General features: G+C 38.6%; 1 protein-coding gene across 8 annotated transcripts in view; it reads right to left on the reverse strand.

Annotated features, from left to right (window-relative positions):
• SAMD4A (sterile alpha motif domain containing 4A) overlaps window positions 1-21,544 on the reverse strand; it is a 286,970-nt gene that overhangs the window by 30,442 nt on the left and 234,984 nt on the right. For all 8 annotated transcript variants that reach the window (XM_020991290.2, XM_020991294.2, XM_020991287.2 and 5 more), the window contains 3 exons: window positions 11,907-12,025; window positions 6,112-6,313; window positions 4,158-4,284 (listed from right to left, as the gene is read on the reverse strand). In XM_020991290.2, the coding sequence (XP_020846949.1) occupies window positions 4,158-4,284; window positions 6,112-6,313; window positions 11,907-12,025 (448 nt within the window). The remainder of the gene's footprint in view (window positions 1-4,157; window positions 4,285-6,111; window positions 6,314-11,906; window positions 12,026-21,544) is intronic.

Genomic DNA, 21,544 nt, shown 5'->3' on the forward strand with positions numbered 1-21,544 from the left:
TTTTAAGCAGGTACTCAGAGTTGAACAGATTAAAAAAACAAGGCTGAAAAACCCAAACATTAAGTATGGAGGGGTAGGGGAAACTGTACAATGCACTGAATGTGCAATATTTATATTTCTGCCACAGGTAAGCTATGTTCGAAGGGTAGGCTCATCTGCCTCCTAGAGAAGGTAAAGGGTCTTGAAGATACTCTAGGCTATTAGGGAGAATGAAGTTTCCTAAAGGAAACAGAAGAGAGGCTTTAATTGATTTTTAAAAATGTGGAGGGGATTTGAGTGGAGAAGAGATTTGACCCTTGTCACAGTGTTGGAGAGTGGGAGAAGGGAAAGGGAAGAGAAAAGACAGCTGTGCAATTAGTGATAAAAATAGATTTGAGGCTCTTCCTGAAAGGCAATGGGGGCTGAAGGGTGGAAGGAGAGGCCTGGATGCTCTGAGGAGGAGGAAGCTGATTGTCTTTCCAAAGAATATTGCTGGGCCATAGTAGAAAGCTTATCAGAGGAATATAAGAAGAGTAGTAGTTGCTGGTCATTCCTTGCTCTGAAGTACTGAGGCAGCTATTTGTTGACCTGATCAATGAAGAGGTCTGTTTGTCTTCTGGAGACATGTTTCTAAGATGAAACAGAATACCTCCCAATACTTTATCAAAATCAATGACACCTACATTTCTCGTGATTAATGTGGGTTAGAGAAAGGAGGCTGAAGGCAAGCTGTCTTCAGATATATTAAGGATTCTCAAATAGGGGGCAGTGATGAGCTATTTTTAATTCCTAATGAGAGGATTTGGTATAGGCCCAAGGAATTTAAGGTTAAAAGCAGAAGAATTTCCTAATAAAGAGGAAGTGGAAATAGTGAAATGGGTAACCAAGAAGGTTTAAAGTCTCCTTACCCTGAGATATCTTTAATTCTAGTTTAGGTTCTCTCCTGTCTAAGTTTGCCTGAAAACATGATGATGACTTCTGGCAGGCCTTATAAACCTATAATTTTAGAAACTATTTTCCCCAATAAAGGATATATTTAAAAGGGTTCACATGGAGGTTTGCTATTTATTTTTTTCAAATCAGCTCTTGATGAAGAGGAGACCAAGGTGAGTTTAGAGTCAATCAAGATTTTCCATCTCTGTCGGTCAGCCAGGGAGCAAGGGCTGGCTGAGGTCTAGGGGTTGGAAAGGCGACAAAACCAGCTCCTGCCCTTGAGAAACTAACATTCTCATGGGGGAAAGAGAAATAAAAAGGTACCCACACAAGATACACACAGAGTAGGTGGGATTTAATCTTGGAAGGGAAGGCTGTTGAAGCTGAACGAACCAGGAAAGGTCTTCTGCAAAAAGCAGCAGGTCAAATGAGTTTTGAAAGAAGCTACAGTTTCTAAGAGATAGAGATGAGGAAGGAAAGAATTCTAGGCATAAGAAAGAGTTAGTGCAAAGTGGAGAGTTTTGTGTGAGGAATGGTGAGTTAGCAAGGGTAGCTGGATCTCAAGAGTTTGTGAAAGGGAAGTAAAGTATAAGAAGACAAGAAGGGGAAAAGTTGTATAACGCTTTAAATGACAGAGGAGTTTCTGTAGGAAGTGGCAAACATGTGAAGAGTTTTAATTACCTGACAAATGGAGGAGTTGATATTTGATCCTAGAAGTCAGAGGAAATCACTGGAGTTTAATGAGTTGGGAGAAGGGGTGAGATACTATCAGACTTGTAGTTTAAGAAAATCACTCTGATACCTGATTGAAGGATGGACTGGGGTGGGCTGAGAGTGGAGACAGAAAGACAAATTGGAAGGGTATTGAAATAGGAGTGAATGGAGATTAGTGCCTGAACTAGAGTGATAGATGTGTAAGCAGAGTGAAGGGGATGTAAATGAAAGATGTGAAAGTGGAAATGATAAGATCTGACACCGGATTAGATATGCACTGTGAGTTAGAGTAAGGAGTCAAGGATGACACTGAGGTTGTGAGCATGGCTACCTGAGAGGATAGCGAGCTTGATGGTAACAAACAAGCTGGGAAGAAGTAGGGTTTGAGGGGAAAGATAAGGAGTTCTATTTTAGCATGTTGGGTTTAAGATGCCTATAGCACATCCAATTCATTTTGAGATGTCCAACAGGCAGTTGGTGATACAGGACTGTATCTCAGGAGAGTGACCATGGCTGGATAGATAGATGTGAGTCTCCTCTATATAGAAATGATAACTGAATCTGTAGGAGGATGATGAGATCATTAAGCAAGCAAATACAAAGAAAAAAGAGCAGAGCCCAAGTTCAGAATTTGGGGGGGGGCATACCTAAGGTTAGTGAACATAATATGGATGATGATTCAACAAAGGATACTGAGAAGAAGCAATCAGACACATTTGAATTAGACTGAACTAAGAGAGTGCAGTATCACAAAAACCTAGGAAAGAATCTCTAGGAGATAACAATGTCAAATGCTTGAGATGTCAAAGTTAAGGACTGGAACAGATCATTAGACTTGGCAATTCAGAGATCATTGTTAATGTTGAAGATACCGGTCTCAGTTGAATGACGAGGTTGGAAGCCATCTTGCAGAGGATTTAGAAGAGATTAAGAGGAGAAGTAGAAGCATCAAGTAGAGGTGGCTTTTTGAAGAAGTTTAGCTGAGAAAGGGAGGAGAACAATGGGACAATAGCCAGGGTGGACAGTAGGATCAAATCAGGCTCTTTTAAGGGTAGGGCAGACCTCGGTATGTTTGTGGGCAGCAGTGGAAGAGCCAATAGAGAGGGAGAGATTGAAGATTAAAGAGACAGTGGAGATGACAGTGATGGCAATGAGCTGGAGAAGATGTGAGGGGAAGGTATCAGGGGCACATATGAAGGGTCTGTAGGGAAAGAGGAAATAGAGAATATTTTGAGGGATCTGAGACGTTTAGAAGAGGAAGCTTTCATTAAGTAGTTTGTGTTTTCCCCATGAAAATGAGATTCTGAGATTCTCAGCTATCCTTTCCCTTCCATTCCCATTGCTACCGTCCCATAGTTCAGGCCGACATCATTTTATGCTTGGACAGTATTGTAACTGATTACCTTTTCCCCCATCACTCCCTCCTTCCCCAATTCATTGTGCACACATGCGCGCACACACACACACACACACACACACACACACACACCCACCACTGACAGATTTTCCTAAATCAATATTTTCATTAAGTAATTTCACCATATCCCTGTTCCATTTGGCAAAAAGATAAAGTCCAACCTCTTTAGAATGGCATTCAAGGAAGGAAACAAGCATTTATTAAGCTTCTACATTGTGCTAAGCACTTTACAAAAATCTCATTTGATCCTCACAAGAATGCTATTGTCCCTGTTTTGCAGCTGAAGTAACCAAAGCAGACAGAGATGAAGTGACTTGACCAAGGTCACTTAGCTAGTAAGGTTAGATTTGAACTCAGGTCATCCAGACTCCAGGTTCAGTGCTCTATGCACTGGGCCGCCTAGTCTCCCACAATCTGACTGAAATTTAACTCCCAATGTGTTCTTACAAAAAGCCCATGTTCTAGCCGGCCTGGTATACTCACTCTTTTTCCCTGGATACCTGTCACTGCACCACTGCTCATACCATTCTCTACATTTGGAATTCCACTCCTCTCTTACCTATTGGAATCCTATCCATTCTTCAAAGCCCAGATCCTGTTTCACCTGCTTCTTGAAGACTTGTCTGCTACTCCAACACACAGTTATCTCCCTCATTTGGAGTTTTGTAACATTTATTATTTATACCTATACTATCTATGTCTATTTGGTTCTTAGCAACATATACCTATACTATCTATGTCTATTTGGTTCTTAGCAACATACACTACTGTACAATGCACTGTCTTGGGCATTGCTGCATTATCATGAATGTAACATATATGTTGTTTCCCCACTAATGACTCTGGTTAAGTCACTCCAGTAATCTAACTAGCATCAAAAAACATCTTGGTCAGATTTTAATAGACTCCAGTGTGTGTGTCTCCTGGATCCCAGCCAACTAGCCCTTATTCATGCTGACAATGTGGTTTAAAAAAGGAAAGGCTTTCATAAACACACAAGAATGTGTTTGACAGTCAAGGCTAAGCACTTTTAGGCCAGGGTCACCAAGGCAGCTATTTTAATTTACTTTACTGTACTCTATATCAATTAACACGAGGGAGAAAAATGTCTTACCTTGCTGTTGGAACATCAACATGGTCTGCGGGGATGAGTGAACTGGCAGGGAACGAGTCCTTTGGACGGAGCTGTGAGTTCGACTTGGCATGCTGTTGCTGCCCCCGGGGTTGGCAAACCAAAGATTCTAGGAGGAAAAAGGGTGTGCATGTGTGTATCTGCACATATAACATGCACAATTCTAGGCAGACAGAAACACCCCCCACCCCCAAATGCCAGAGTTCAGGCAGGAAGCAAATGCTATTAAATATCTGTCTCTGCTAAATTCTGGGGATATGTTTCCAGGTCCATCTGTGGTATCTTCCCTGCTTATTTATAGCCAGAACTTGTCCTGGTACTTGGAGGGGTTTATAACTTCCATTTGCTTTATTTTTGGCTCCCCTAGACCTCTCTGTGAGACATGACTTTATTAGGGATTCTTTTCTCTCTGACTTCTTCCTATTCCTTTCATTCTCCTGCTTTCTATGTAATAGGGAAGATCAGGAAATATGTGTGGCAGAGAATTATCTCTACTTTTGGGTTTGGTTTTGAAATTCTCTGCCTTTTTTTTTTTAAATAAAGGAGCCAGAAATCTAATCAGAGGAAGAAAATAATAACTGCTCCACACACTAAGCTGGCATGTTTAAAATTACTTGGATTTCCTTAGCAGCGGATTCTCTTTGAATGAGTCAGAGAATGAGGAAAGTCTGGAAAGTGACGTTTGCTGCATCTAACGTCTCTTTTTTTGGTGATTCAATTTGGCTTACACTGCCCTGAGTACATTTTGCTCATTTTAAATCCCTCCATTAACCTCTTGGGCCTGACAAATTAAAACACAGTATTTCTACCCAAGTTCCTTTTAGTATCCCTTTGCTATTCCCCCAATGTATAGTGGCCAATTAGAAACAAAATTCTCTGCCCTCCTCTATCCCCCCCCCCCCATTGAAGGATTGAGGGGAAGTTGTGGATTTGTGGAGCAGTGGTGGGATAGAAGAGAACTCATCCTAACTTGCACTGAGAACCTCTGGACACACACACCACACACACACACACCACACACACACACACACACACACACACACACACACCCTACTGAGAAGATTTGTTTGTTTTTTTGTGAGGCAATTGGGGTTAAGTGGCTTGCCCAGGGTCACACAGGTGGTAAGTGTCAAGTGTCTGAGGCTGGATTTGAATTTAGGTCCTTATCACTCCAGAACCATCTACCTGCCGCCATACTGAGAAGATTTGAACTCTCCCCACACACCACTCTATGTTGATCCCAAGGGTACTTTTTTTCCTTGGTCAAAAGGCTTTCTCATTTTGAATGTACTCCACAATGGGGTAAATAATATTCAGGTCCACCTGATCATAACCTAGATTATAACCCATAGGCAGTGGTGTGCTGGTAAATGTTTAACAACTGGTTCTCTGGAAAAAAAATTACAAACATGACACTTTTAAGTTTAATTTGCATGACTTCCATTTTCTCCATCACTTTCTTCAGTCTGGATAATGAATAAAATAAAAATCAAACCCTGATTTCTCAGGTGTAAATGCTCACATTGAAAATTTAAAGATAAGCTGACCCTATGTAGGATACCTCTATGTGTATTTTCACATACAAAAAGACAAAAAAAAAAGACAGATGAATTTTGTGCCTCTTCTTACAGGCCCTGCCTCAAATGTGGGAGTACATCAGGTAAAACTATTTTTACAAAGCAAGCTGGACAAATTCTCCTGCCTTTCTCCAGGCACTGACTGTTGTTGTTTCCTCCTTATGTCTGAAAAGTGCAAAACGGGCAGGCTATTCCACAGGACACTGGTAAAATGCCCAGTTGCTCTTTGAGCTTATGGGAACATCTAGAGCTTTATGGGTAAGGGGCTCTGCAGCATCTCTGTTTCTGAACTTGGTAAACTTTCCCCCTCTGGCAAAGGGAAAAAGAGAAAAGCTGAGAAAGGCTGAAGGGAAACAAACCTGTCTTCCTTGTTTTAGGATGGTGGGGTTGGTTGCCGCACTACGCTGAGTGGAGCTGATGAACCCGCTGGTACCCAATAGGCCAAGTCTCGCTGAAGGGATATTCCTTGAAGGGATCTGGTACTGGCGTGGGTTCCGCCTACCCATGCCGCCACCTACAGAACCTGCTGTTGGTAAGGAGTTTGACTGTCCAAAACCTCGACTGTCACAAAATGGAAGGAAAACAAGAAGAACACGAGACATTTCAACTCCCTTTTACACAATTTCAATTTTTCCCTTATTCTCTTCTTCCCATCCTCCCCCAGTGAGAAGCAGCATCGGGCAGTCATCATATTCTATTAATCCTGAGGATACTGGAAGGGCTTTCTGTGCAGAAATCAGTCTAACCTCTAGACATCCTAACAAGCCCAAACATTCACTCAGATCTAGTTGGTTAGGTAATTAGGGACTATGGCCTTCCGGTTCTGACAATTTCTCCTCTGCTTTTTTAGCCTTGAAGAACTCATTCTCTCTCTGGTGAACGCATTCAGATTCTATGTGGTTACATAGCAGTGAGCAATGTTTTAGGAACCAGTACATTCTTTCCAAGAAGTGTCAGCTTTTATATTCAATAGTTTAAATCAAAATGCTTTACCCCAGACTGCCACAAGATGGAACAGATTTACTTTCCTTAGCTATCTATACAAGATAGGCACACACTATTTCTGAAGAAACATCTAGAGTCAGGGTTGAGACAGTTTTTAACAAGTTGGGGATAAAGGGGGGCTGTGAACACTGTGATTTGCTAAGAATATTGGTTTGGAGAAGGAAGAGAGAAGGAGAATCTAAATTATCAACACAATTATGCCTTGGGATATTTTTCTGCTCTCCAGAATTTATTTTTCCCCAGGGGGAAGAAACATAAACTCTGCCCTGAAACTGGTAAATTGATAAACTTGTTACAGCTCATTTGCTGGCTCAGTAGCTTCGCTTTCTAGGCTGTTTGTGATCAAGAAAAAAGGTCCCATATATCCTATGACACACCTTCAAAACATCGCTTGTATAAATTCCCTTCTCCTCACTTACAACTGCCACTCAGGTGTAGACTTTCATCAGGTCACACCTGAACTACTGCAAAGCATGCTGGTTGTTCTCCCTGCTTCATGTCTCTCCCCACACACCAGCACATCTTCCACTTACCTGCCAAAGTGTTCTTCCTGAACTGCAGTACTACTCAAAAAACCTCAATTACCTCCAGGATCAAATGTAGATTCTTTGGTTTTTAAAGTCCTTCCTACCTTCCCAGTCTTTTTACATTTTACTCCTCTCTTCATGTACTCTAAGACACTGGTTTTCTTGTTGTTCTTCATAAATGAAGATTCATCTCCCAGTTCCTTGCTTTTTCACCAGCTAGAATACTTTCTCTCCTCACCTGCATCTCCTGGATTCCCCATCTTCCTTCAAGACTCAGTTTGATCTCACCTTCTGGAAGAGACCTCCCTCCTACTCTTCACCTCCCATCCAGTGCTTTCCTTCTGAGATTTCCTTTAGTTTATGCTATGTCTATATATCTATAAATCTTGTATGTAATATGATTACTTGGATGTTGTCCCTCTCTACTCTACACCACCAACACCCAATTAGAAAGTGAGCTCTTTGAACAGGAACTGTTTTTGCCTTTCTCTGTATCTCCAGTGTTGAGTGTAGAACCTGGCACACAGTATGTGCTTAAATTCGTGTTGCCTGACTGACTCATATTCCACACTCAGAAGTATGTAGGAGAGTGAGAAGGAAGAATGTTCCTGGTCTCTCTGGACTGCTTAGTTTTTCTCTTTCTTTCTTTTGTTTCTTAATGAATTTTGGTCACTTGGTAGATGATTCCACTAAAATTTATACACTCTGTGAAAGTCCTTTCCTAGCTACAGAAAGGCTGAACTAGAAAGAATAAATTATATTGAATGGGGCTGACAGAGTTTAAGTTGACAGCTAAGTTAGCGAATGTATGTCCTGGACCAACTGATCAAAAAGGCAGAGGATCTGAGATTTACCATCACTGATAATTGATCTGATCATTATTATTATGGGGCATTTGAGTCTGAATTAAACAATTAGGCTATCTATAAAGAGGGGTGAAGAAAGAAAAAGTGATAGAAACATATTTCCTTCTGTTGTTTCTCTTTTGCATCTCTGTTTTTTTCTCTTCTAACTCTCTAAAGATAATTAATTGATTTCATTGTCAAAATTAATGAGAGAGTAAATATCCTAAGATTGTTAGTAAGAACACACTAATATGGAATTTTGGGTAATTCTGGGAGAGTCTGGGATAAAGTTCATCTTTTCACTATCTATAAAAAAGCAGATTTCTAAAGCAAATTAATAGAGGGAGGGAAAAGATTTCAGGGGAAATGTTTGATCTACTAATAAGAAATTTTTCAGTGCTTTAGCAGCACATATTTGACGAGAAATCACATAATTATGAGAACTGGAAGGCACCTCTAAGCCCATCTATAGTCCAACTTGTATATATAAATTCCCTCCAAAGTGGCCACTGACCTCCTTCTGTTAGAAAATTTTCAGTGATAGGAAACCCATTACTTCCTGAGGCAGCCTATTTACTACATTGAGACCAACATACCTATCTGAAAATTCAACCCATTGTTTCAAGTTGTGCCTTGTGGAGATAAGCAGAAAAAGCCTGATCACTCTTTCACATGACAGCCCTTCAAATACTTGAAGAGAGTGATCATATTCCTTTCATGTCTTTTCATTTTGAGACTGGACATCTCCAAATATTTCCACCCACTCTCGTATAGCATGACTTTAAGGCACTTCACCATTGTGGTTGCCCTCTTCACCCTAGGATGCTCTACAGCTTAGCAATGTCCTTCTTTATATGTATGCCCAGACAGAAACAATTTATTTTTGATATTATTTATTTATTCATATTTGATATGTAAAATCTGATTCTGATGATCAGTATATGTTTACGATTTCTTTTCCCTGCAAGTAGCACTTTATCCTCAATAATTCAAGACCATCATAGATGGTTTTCAATTTATTTTCTCTGAAGTCCCCATAAATGAGCTTCAAATGGCAATATTTGTCAAATTGAACAAAATCCAGTCAAATTCAATTGCTGAAGAAGTTATATAAAATGCAGGACCAAGAATTACTTCTCTCATTAGCTTAGTTCTGTTAATGTTAGTAATGAAACTGGAAAATAAAAACTGATATTCTTTAAATAACTAAGATTTTTCTAATTCAGATTGACCTTTTCTTCCTCCAATTAGTACCAAGTAATTAGGTTTTAACTTTTTGAACAGATGTACTGTATGTGAATATATGCAAAAGATTAAACAATCATTGTCAAGACATATCTGAATGTATATACATGCAAATACATATATTTGCACACATATATGTAAGAAATTTTAGATCTTTTAGGTAGAGGTGTTAAGAAAATATTGATTTATATATGTTTACTATATAAAATAGGATTCTGATGATCTTGATGCTTATATTATTTTCCTCTTGTTGACCTAACACTTTATCCCCAACAAACGGGGAGGAGCGTGAACATACTGAAAGCTCAATGAGTCAACAGTGTGACTTCTTTTTTTGGCAAGCAAAAACTAATTTAATCTTAGGTCTGCAATAAGAAAGACATAGTGTCCGAAAAGAGGAAGATGATAGGACTCTAAACAAACGCTTCCTTCGTCATGAGACTATTATTTTAAAACTTTCCACCTCTCTGGAAAAATAATAGGATTTATCCAATAAATGGATCTGTATTAATATTCCATAAATGCAAATATCAACACTTCACTTTGGATAGTCTATAGGGTAAGAGGTCTACTTCACCTATGCAAAAAAGAAAATCTCTAGAAAGTCTGATTGTCTTTTTTTTCCTTTAAGGACTTAAGGTGGCTGTGTTCAAGTTACTAATGCCTCACATCTACATTCTTTAGTCAATTAATAATAACTAGCATTTATATGTAGCATTTTAAGGTCTGTAGAATCTTTTCATATATTCTCTCACTTCATGATCAAGCATTTATTTATTTTTATTTTTTTTCAAGCATTTATTAAACACTTAATGAACCAGGCACTGTGCTAAGTGCTAGGGATACAAAGCAAAAACAAAAACAATCTCTTGAGAAAAGTGTCTACCACTGTCGTCAAAATCCTCCCCAGACCCTTCCTCCAGTCACCCCAACCTACTGGCCATTCCCCAGATCCTTCCCACACTCTGTATATAAGGTCCATCTGGCCTCCATTGAGGTGCTCAGATTCTTTAAAAGTCCAGTACTCAGATTCTTAAAATCTAGCTAATAGCTCACTAATGTTCAGATTCCTTAAGAGTCCGGCCAATATGGTGGATCTTTAATAAACGTTGTCTTTGGCTGGGAAAAAAAGCGTCCAAGAATCAAGTAAAAATATTCCCTTTGGAAGTGTTTTTCTTCCTGAATGTGGAAGGGTGATTAGTTCACCTTTCAGGATCTTGACAGAGACTCTTTTTCCTTAGATTGATTCAGCCTAAACCTGCTATATATCACCCTGGTCCAAGCATGGTTCTAGTAAGTAGACAGTTCTGAGTGTGTCACATTTTAGGAAGGAGATTGACAAACTTGGAAGCATCTAAAAGCATACAACCAGGATAGTGAGAACCCTGCAGTCCAAGTAACATAGGGATCAGTTGGAGGAAGTGGGGATGTTTAGCCTGAAGAAGGGAACACCAAGGAAGGACATAATAGACATCTTTGAATATGTGAAGGGTTGTCATGAAGAAGACAGATTAGTCTTGTTATGCTTGACACCAGAGATCAGAATTAGGAATGATTAGCAGCAATGGCAGTGCATCAGATTTAAGCTTCATTTAATAGTTCAACTACAGAAGTATTTATTAACTATCTACCATTTGCCAGGCATGGTGCCAGACACTAAGGATCTTAAACAATACTTGCCCTCAAGGAACTTACATTCTACAGGAATGTAAAGAAAAATTGTCTAACAATTATAGCTAACCAAATTAGAATAAACTGCCTTGGGAGATAGTAGTTGGTTCTTTCTAAATACAGATCTTCAAATGCATGCTGAATGAATACTTATTGAAAATATTGTTGAGGGAATTCCTGTATTACAGGCAGAGGTTGGACCAAGGGAATTCTGAGCATCTTTTTTTTTTCTGTGAATTTGGTAACCATATAAAGTTTCAGATTAATCTGTCCATTCCCCATAATTCAGCATCAAAAAGCAATTGGATACCAAATTCAAACCAGTATAAATCTAGAAGCTCTAAAGTACAATGAAGTTTATTTTCACCTTTTCCCGAGGAGCTGAATTATCATCTAAAATCAAGAATGATACGTCTACAGTTTTAGACTGCAGCTCAGTCCAAAATAGAATAGCAGTGTTATGCTTAATCCAGCCATCAACTATAATTAGCTTGTCTGCAGCTAAAAGAAAAAAAAACCCTCACACAACCATACGGGCTGCTGGCTGAACAACAATACTTGGCTCTCCTTCACCTGCACATATTTAAGTGTTTTGCAAGTATTCATTAAATGGAGAAAATCTTGCTCAGGAAATCACTTTGAGGCACAAAGGACCTAATTCATATCTTCCTCAGGGAACTCTTTCAATACTTTCCCCTCCACAACCCCACCCATTTAATGACTATTTTAGAACTTGCCACAAGGTACCTGCCATGAACAACATGTGATACTCAAGCATATTACTGTGTTCAGAACCCAAACCAGGCAAATGAGTCACTAAGGTAACTAACATGCATCATAATGAATGAAATCCCAACATACTTTCTTTGCTGTCGATATCCTGATATGTCTAGAAGGGTTTTCCGAGGGAAAGACCGAAAGAGCTTCTGCACCTGCTGTTTCCATGACAACAATCTTTTTTTCTGTGTCTCTGTAAATGCCTGTAAAAGCAAATAGGATTTTTTAGGGGTAATGCATCTTGGCATGAGGGGAAAACATGCAATTAAATATGGGAAAACATTGGAACCTGGTGAGCTTGGCTTAACCCGCCTCCCCCCCAAAAAAAAGCCCAACTTGTTTCTAACCCAACACAAATATACTAATTAGACAGTTTTATTTGGCAACCACCTGTAACAAAATTCTGTATTTCACACAGAAGATGCTTGGTAGGCTACAAGAATGAAGTCTGCTAAAAATTCACATTCTTTTGATCTTTTTAAAGATTACATACCACCAAAACTTGCCCTCCCCTCCACACTCTACTTATTAAATAGGAATGAATTGCAAAATTGATTTGTAATACTCAGGCTTTAATGAACTTCCCAAATCTTTAGAATCAATGAGAACTCTTTAACTTCTTCAAATATTAATGTGTTATAATGTACTATCACAATTTGTATAACCTTCAGGTAATTTAATATGTTCAATACATTTAAAGAACTCGTAAAAAGTATCTACCAGGCAAGGATATCCATCCATCTATCTATCCATCCATCTATCTACAGATATAGATAAATAGATATGTACCTCTTTTTTTTTTCTCCTTCTCCAACTTCATTCACCTGAAATGTATGGTCCTGCCTAAAGGACCATGGAATTGATACTGGCCAATGGAATTGATAGTTTCTCTCTTTTTTGTTAATATTTTCCCCTATTACATGAAGAAATAATTTTTAACATTCATTTAAAAAAAATTTTGAGCTCCAAATTCTCTCTCCTTCCCCTTCCCTCTGTCTGAGAAGGCAACCAATTTGATATAGACTACACATATGCAGTCATGCAAAACACCATTAGCCATATCGTAAAAGAAAACAGACCAAAAGAACCCCAAGAAAAGTAAATAAAGTATGTTTTAATCTTCATTCAGATTTCATCAGTTCTCTCTCTAGAGGTGGACAGCATTTTTCATCATAAGTACTCCAGAACTGTCTTGGATCATTGTATTGCTGACAATAACTAAGTCATTCACATTTGATTATCATCCAGTATTGTTATGACTATTCTACTCACTTCACTTTGCATCAACTCATGTAAGTCTTTCTAGGCTTTTCTGAAACTATCCTGCTTGCTGTTTCTTCTAGCACAATAGTATTCTCTCACAATCATATACCACAACTTGTTCAGCTGTTCCCCACTGGATGGGCATTCCCTCAATTTCCAATTCTTTGCCACCACAAAAAAGAGCTGCTATACATATTTTTTGTGCATATAGGTCCTTTTCCCTTTTCTTTGATCTCTCTGGGATACACACCTACTAGTGGTATTGCTGGGTGATAGGGTTTGCACAGTTTTATAGCCCTTTGGGCATAGTTCCAAACTGTTCACTGGAATGGTTGGATCAATTCACAACCCTGCCAACAGTGCATTGGGATGGCAACAATGTCCCAACTTTTCCATACCCCTTTTAGCACTTATTTCCCTCTTCTCTCATATTAGCCAATCTGATAGGTGTGAAGTGGTACCTCAGAGTTGTTTTGATTTGCATTTCTCTAATCAATAGTGATCTAGAGCATTTTTTCATGTGACTATTGATAGCTTTGATAGCTCTGAAAACTGCCTGTTCATATCCTTTAACCATTTGTCAGCTGGGAACAACTTGTCTGCTGCTACACCAATTTTAATGCTTCACATCATTTCCTATCCTGATACTTCTCTGTGGCATCTAAGTGACTCTGGGGTCTTAAGGGATATAACAGCAGAACATAGGTGCTGGCAAGTTCTCTGATTTTCAGAAGCTTCTAGCTTGAAATCTGGTGCCAGACTGATTCTGCTGTCTAAGGACCGACATGAAGAACAGAGCCACATCACCAGTAGGTAGACCACAGATGATGAATTCTTTGATTGTGGCACCCCATGAAATAAAGATATCTAAATGGACCTCAATCCAATACGGCTCTTCCTTTCTCCATACTGACAGGGACAGAAAGGAGAGCACAGGGTGCCAAAAACCACACAGCTTTTAGAAATCCATAACCATCAACTTAACCACAGGCACTTTAAATGTGAGATCTTTGGTCTGGTGACCAATTAATTAACGTGCTATAATGGAAAAAATGAAAACTGATGTTATTGCAATAAAACTGGGAGACAAAATGTTATTGTATCTCCTTGGAGAGGTAAACCAAGGAATTGGTAGAGCTGGCTTAATCATTCAATCAAAGTCAACAAGAAACATCATTTAATGTTAATATGTACTTGATTCTCTCATCTGGTAGTGCTCATGATGATCATTAAAAAAAGACCTGTATGAAGATAACTGTAGCTTATGTGCTAACATCTTTTGCAAAGGATGAAAAGGCAGAGAAATTCTATGAAGACCGTAAACAGCTCCTCCACACCAAGTCAATATGACCTGAAAATAGGAATGCAAAGAGAGGGTGATTTAAAAATGTCTTAGGTTTGAAGAACAAGAGGCCAAAGGTTTGTGGACTATTACAAATCTCACAGCTATATGTCATGAACACATTCTTACTAAAAAGAATCTGAAGGCACTGGACAAGGTAAACACCAAACATTATAGAAAGGAAGTTGACTGTAATGGAAGGGAGAGGAAACAATTGGTAACTGATGTGAGAAACAGATCTGAATCAGATGTCTTTGTGCTATTGGACCATCTACTAGTTAGAGCAAAGAGACTGACATCAATATTACATTAAAAGAAAGCATAAAGATGAGAGGACACCTATCTTACTTGGTTTATTTGAAAGAAACTGTTAATGAGACTGGGAAATGGAAAAAAAAAGACAAAGATCCTGACCTTAATTAACACCACCATTTCCTGCATGTTTAATGCATATAAAAGAGTTGCCACAAGGAGGAGGCCAACAGAGCACAAAAACTGACTTAGCCAGCAAAATTTGGCCTCTTTGCAAAGTAGAGAGAGATAGAAGCTGGGAGCAATAATGGAATAGAATATTAAATTAATAGTATCACCTTTTAAAACAGTAAAAACACAGTGGAAGCAAAAACAGGTCCATAAACAATTTGACAAGAGACCCAAATGAGTCACAACAACCAAAGAACATTCAAATATGAAACTGGCAGGAGTATTTAAAACATATAAAATGGACCAAATTTGTCACTGGTTCCGTAATGACCTATTTCATTAATGGTAAAGAGGAGCTGCCACATTTGGACCCCAACATCTTAGTCTTCAATATGCAAAACAAAGAAGTAGAAATGGGCTTTACAAAGTTGGGAAAAGTGACTAGACCAGACACTAAGGAAATCTCTGCTGGAGGCAATATAATCTTGAAAGCACTGATATCTTCAGGTGGAGGAAGATATCAAAAGATGGGGAAAACCAGGTAATACTGAGGCCCCCAAAAGGTGCCTAAGAAAACATCAATAACTACTAAGACATGCCTACTTTCTCATCTTTATAAAATCTTTATAAGAATGAGCTACATGCATATTGAGGGTATCCTGGATAAAAATCTGAGAAGAAAAAGAGCAAATCTTCACAAATAGTACCTGATAGCAAACTATATCTTTAAAGCACCACAACTGACTGCAAAGTGCAGAGAATTCAAGATCCCTCTGTGTTTTTTGTTTGTTTACTATTTTAAAAGCATTTGACTAGGTAGAACAAAATTGAGCCTTAAAGGTTATCTTCCAACATTAGGAGGTTCTCATGAATATGTTTAAGATCATGATAGATACTTTGATAAATATCAGCACAGAGATAATTTGCTCAATGATTATTAATATCAAGTGATACATGAAACAAAACATATCCTTGCCAAAATGTGCCGGCTATCATAGAAGATGTCTTCTGTAGGGTTTAAAGGGAAGAGAAATTCTCTGTAGCTAGAGGTCCTTCAGGTGCTCTTGTTGCAAATGATATACTAATGTCATCAAGCAACAAAAACATTACAGAGCCTTCTCAATGAGATCCATAATTATTCAAAAGAGATCAGCCTAATAAGTCATACAGGAGAAACTAAATGGGTGAAAAATGCCAACTATACAGACTCAGGATGAATTTAGATGCCAGTCCATTGAGTTAGTACTTGAGCATTAATAACTGGCATAGGTACCATAAATAGACAACAAATTAGACCCAGAATTGAATAGAAACAATGGATTGGGATTGACTGTTTTTGGGAAACTCTGTGGTACTTTTAATTGCTCCTTGGTACAAAGGCCCATCTTTTCAACACAAATATGCACCTTGAGATTCTCTATAGTTAAAAAGCTCAGAATACCATAATCTCTGAGAAATTACTGTTGTAGGTAACTCAAAAGTCAATGGAGAGAAGCGTGATGGACATAAGCATACTGCAAGAAATTTCTAATGATGTCCAATATTCAAGAAGTGGTTTAGATTATTATTATCACTGAGGAAACATATGATTGGAAAAGGCAGTAGGCGAGTCACATGGCAAGAATGATAGAAAATAGATAAACAGGTCAACTGCTCCACTGGGATCCATGAAATATAAAAAATCCTGGAGGAAATCCCTGGCATATTCTGTGGATCTTCTGGGGGAAATTTGGGTAGAAGAACATGTTAAAGAACTGCACAGGATGAGAGGACAGGGAGAGGCTGCAATTTGCAGCAATTGATATAGTACCAATATTATGGAGGTTACAATCTGCTCAAGTATTCAGATACATTTGCTCTGGATTTGTGATTTCATTGATATAGGGAAATTGTAGCGAGGAAATTCATTCCACCAATGCTAATGGCAATTGTTCTGATAGCTTGGGGCACTAAGAACCAGTAGATGTCAGAAGTAGAACTAGAACTAGATCCTAGGTGTCTTTGAGGCCAGATCTCTTTTCCACTCTTCTACATTGCCTTTCTATTGAAATACACACACACACACACACACACACATGATGTGTATACTTAGGGATATTAGGGTGCACATATGTTTCTGTTGTGAAAGCATTAAGAAAAATATGACAGTGTCCTAATCTACATCCTTGGTCTTATTTGCATTGGTCTTCCTTGAATTAGAAGACTTAATTTCAAGGAAGGATACTGATTCCCTGAAACTAAGGGACTTAGTCTTGTTTATAGTGACTAAATGGCAATATCTTTGATTCAATTGAGAGGTATTTACTCATCTCTGACCAGATATTTTAGAAAGATATTTTCTCTAAGGATGCGCTAGATTTAACATGACTATAATTCTCTTCCATAATTTAAAAAAAATGCTTTCAACCTAAACTATGTGTCTTTGTTTTTACTTTCTTGTGGAATTTTGTCTTTTGTTTTAGCATTACTATAAAAGGAAACTGGCAATTCCTTGGTTCAGAGAGAGTACTCTGATTAGCAGAGAGACATCCGAACCTCTTTCCAAGGAGAAATGTTTGTAACGTTAATAAATCGTCTCTGATGGATTTAGACTAAAATGCATAGCATAGATTTTTTTTCTTCCATATTGTACACATTTTAATATGTATTTATCTCTTCTATGTCTTGAATCTCCCTTTTGAATCACTGGCTAAGTGACTTACCCCGGGTGTTAGAGGCAAGAATCATAAGTAGTTTTCTAGAGGGAGGCTCAGTAATAAGTGATGCAATGCTTAGAGTTGTATTATCTCCCCACCTTTAGAAAATTTCTGTATAGAAAACTTAAAGTGAAATTTCACAGAGGCAACACTTGAATCCAAGTCTTCCTGACCCAGGCCAGTTTTCTATCCACAATGCCAAGGTTTCTTCAAACTGATTCACATGAAGATAATATTTCTACTCTTAAAAGACAACATTATTACAAGCCACTCTTCATTTCCACGTATGTGGTTATCAAATGTCACCAAGGATGATCGCCAGCCATTAAAGCTGAAGGGGCTTTAAAAGAAATTACTTTTAAAGAGTTTTGATGAATAGCATAATTTCTTTTTTTTTCTTTTTTTTTTTTTGATGAGGCAATTGGGGTTAAGTGACTTGCCCAGAGTCCCACAGCTAGTAAGTGTTATGTGTCTGAGGCCGGATTTGAACTCAGGTCCTCCTGAATCCAGGGCCAGCACTCTATCCATTGCGCCCCTAGCTGCCCCTGAATAGCATAATTTCAAAAGTACAATGGAAATATGCTTTCTTTTATGTTTTATCTAGGACCTAGCTCATTGTTATCAGTTAGAAATTAGCAATAACGCCAACCGAAAATGTGAGGTGGCAAACATTATTACCCATAATTGACTAGTAAAGAAAGTGAGTGGCCTATCCTTTCCCTCTCAAGATCTTCTTTATTCATGAATTGACTGCTGTACTTACTACATCCACAGGGTCATTTTCAGAGATGTGGAAGATATGGAGAATTATAATTGCAAAGTTCTTGCTCTCAGGCAAGTATAGCAGGGAAATAGAAACGGCATTCATTCATTCAACCATTCATTCCACAAACATTTATTGAGTATTTCTATGACTGGGTTAATGGATACAAAGATTAATAAAAGAGAATTCCCTAACCTTAAAAAGATTATAATCAACAGCTTTTGTTGGATTTCCTAACAAATGTCAATGAACATCTAACTCCTTTTGGTTATAGAGATGAATTCATTGGCATATTTTGTACATTATTCAGTTTTCTAGCCATAGAAGAAGCTGAATCAAACAAAGGACTTAGAGAGCTTACAAATGAGTTTGATGTGAAATAAAACTAGTGCTATAAACGTCTCAACTTTGCCTTTTTAATATTGTGTGATGTTGGGCAATTCATTTAGCTTTTTTCTGTGTCTAAGTTTTCTCATCTGTAAATTGAGGGGCTGGACTAGATGAGTTCTAAGGTCCCTTCTACCTGCAGATCTTGTCCTAGAGTAAAATATCTGATTTTCCTGATAGTAAAGAAACAAGTTATTTATAATTTAAAGGTGTATTAAAAATGGCCCCAAAGATGGCATTTTAAACAAACATTTCCCAAGATAACAAGTAGTTTCAATAAGAAATAGTTCTTATTTCTTCACAAAATGAATAATTGATTCACCTATCACTTATGACACGTTAGATTTGTTATTTATTTAACCCAGGTATCCACACAGAGATACCGAGCCACTAAGTGCACACATGGCATTTAGCAAAGGCCACTTCTGCACCCCCTCAATATCATAAGTCACATTATGGTAACATAGGAGCTAAAGTCAGTGCTCTTGGGCATTGGCTCTCCATAGTTATTTTTACCTTCACGGTTTCAGTTTCTATAGGCCAGGGCACTGTCCTGTAGAAGTGGCTCAGGTATTACCTATCACTTCCCTAGCTTCTAATAGTTCTGGATTTGGATGGGGGCATGGTTATTCTCTTATTTACCCAAAATGAGTTTCTAGGGTCACAGTGGGGAAGGGATACCATTCATGATGTAAAGAGAACCCTCACTTCCACCTCAATTTGTTGCATTGGCAATGTCCCATGGACATCTCTAGAAAGCAACCATTCTAAGCAGTCACCAGGACTCAGGTCAAATCAGCATTGTTAATATCATATTTGGAGAAATAAGCATGTTTTCAAGACAGATGATTAAGATTGTTCCTGAAGCTGGTATAGTTGCATTAATGCTTACCAAAGGGTAAAAAGGCCCCTTGGGATGTGGGGGGAATCATGAGATAGGGAAGTGGCAAGAAGCATTTAACAGATGGTGAATAATGTCCTAGGACAACGAGGTATTTGGGTACCAGAGGCAGAAGAAATAGAAACCTTTTTCTTTCTTCTTACAACCACACTATACTTTCTCACTGCTTTGTGGGGTCAGTGCCCACCAGTCCCTAGGGAGGAAGGGAGGGCATCTCAACTTAGTCAACAACCTTCCTCTTCTCCAATTAAAGAGTAATGTTTACAGCCAGTGAAAGAGAGTCCTGTCTAAGGGAATCCTGTTTAGCCCTCAGCTGGAATGAACAGTGTGTGCCACATGGGGGCCTCAAAAGGGAATGTGTGTTTGGTAGGCATGGAATAACTCGGGGCTGTGGAAAATTATTCATACACATTCCTCTTTCTTGAACTAAAATAATAATAATAAAACTGTTAAAGAACATTTTCCTCTTTTAAAGTGGAGACAAGGCTCCTCCTCAAGCTTCCTGTCCATGAGTTACCCCTTCTGCAATCAGGATGTGTTTTGCTAGCATTAACACTTGACAAGCAAGAGCAGACTGAGAAAAGCTTGATCTTTGTATTGCCATCCCTCATACAGCCACAAAAGTGGTTAAAGAGAGAAAAAAAAAGAAAGATGAGACAGAGAGAACATCCTGATAACATGAATCAGGCCAACATTTATGGGCTGGCATATGTTAAAGCAGGCAGCACAAAGCCTGGATAACTTTTTAAAATACAAGTGACCAGACTAATGTGTCGGAGCACTTGAAACCAGGTGGAAATGTTTGTTGTATTCCAATATGCTGCAGGCTCAATTCTTATGAGTAACCACAGTGGGAAGGAAAGCCAAACTGCTCTACTTGTTTTTCCCCCTATATCATATTCCATCTCCTGTTTCCATTCCTTTGAACAAACTTTACCTCATGTCTGGAAGTCACTCTTTTCCTTACCTCCACCTCAGAGACACCCTAGCTTGTTTCAAAGTTCAGCTCAAGTGCCACATCCCATAGGATAGTCCTCCCAGTCTCTAATGTCCAGCGTACCTGGCCAAATTGTTTTGCAGCCAATTTACATTTTTTTGTATTTTTTTCCCCTTGTTCATATTCTCCCACAGTGGAGTATAAATGCCTTGAGGGCAAGTGTAATTTTACTTTTACCTTTCTATCCATTCTGCCTAGCACAATGTAGTTGCTTAACAAATACTTCTTGAATGAAGGAATGAAAGTAGAGAGCGTTATCCCCAATTTTCTTTTGTTTAAAGGTTTGAGGGATCTCCTTTCCTCTCCTCTCCTCTCATGGGGTATCATGCCTTACCTTAGGGTGTTCTGCCCAAAGGAAGGTTAATTTTGATGGCCAGAACCTACCTAGATAACTTGGGGTTTACTGGCCTTTCTCAAAGATCCTTAGACCAAATTCACTAGGAATCTCATAGATGGGATAATATATAATAGGTCCTAATAATAATAATAATAATAATAATAATAATAATAATAATAATAATAATAATAAAGTTCCTGCCCAAGCACCACTTAATGCTTATTTTTTTGGGCCTTCCTGGCTCAAAGTGAATGTAAATAGCAACTGTTTCTCTTTTGGCCAGCAACTCCAAGGGTCTTCCCCTCCCAGTTTGATTTTTTTTCTATTAAAGAAGCCATCCTTTGACTCACTTCTTAAAGGGGCCTATTCACTGAATGGGCATTGCCTCACTCAAAGTGAGAACTAGAAAAGACCTTAGTTTAAAAAGGCCAAGGTCTCCCACTGTATCCTGGGCTATCTCCAGTTGTCCTGATCTATATTTGGCCACTGGACATGAAAGTGAGGCTGGTGACTTTGCACAGCCCTCTGTCACCTAAAATCCAATTCAATCACAAGTCACGTCATCATCTCCCTGATGTCATGGTTCTCTTCGAGGGAACACAGGACAAACCAC

This window comes from Phascolarctos cinereus, unplaced genomic scaffold (assembly GCF_003287225.1).
Source record: "Phascolarctos cinereus isolate Bilbo 61053 unplaced genomic scaffold, phaCin_HiC Scaffold_2;HRSCAF=192, whole genome shotgun sequence".
In the NCBI taxonomy this organism is placed as follows: Eukaryota; Metazoa; Chordata; class Mammalia; order Diprotodontia; family Phascolarctidae; genus Phascolarctos; species Phascolarctos cinereus.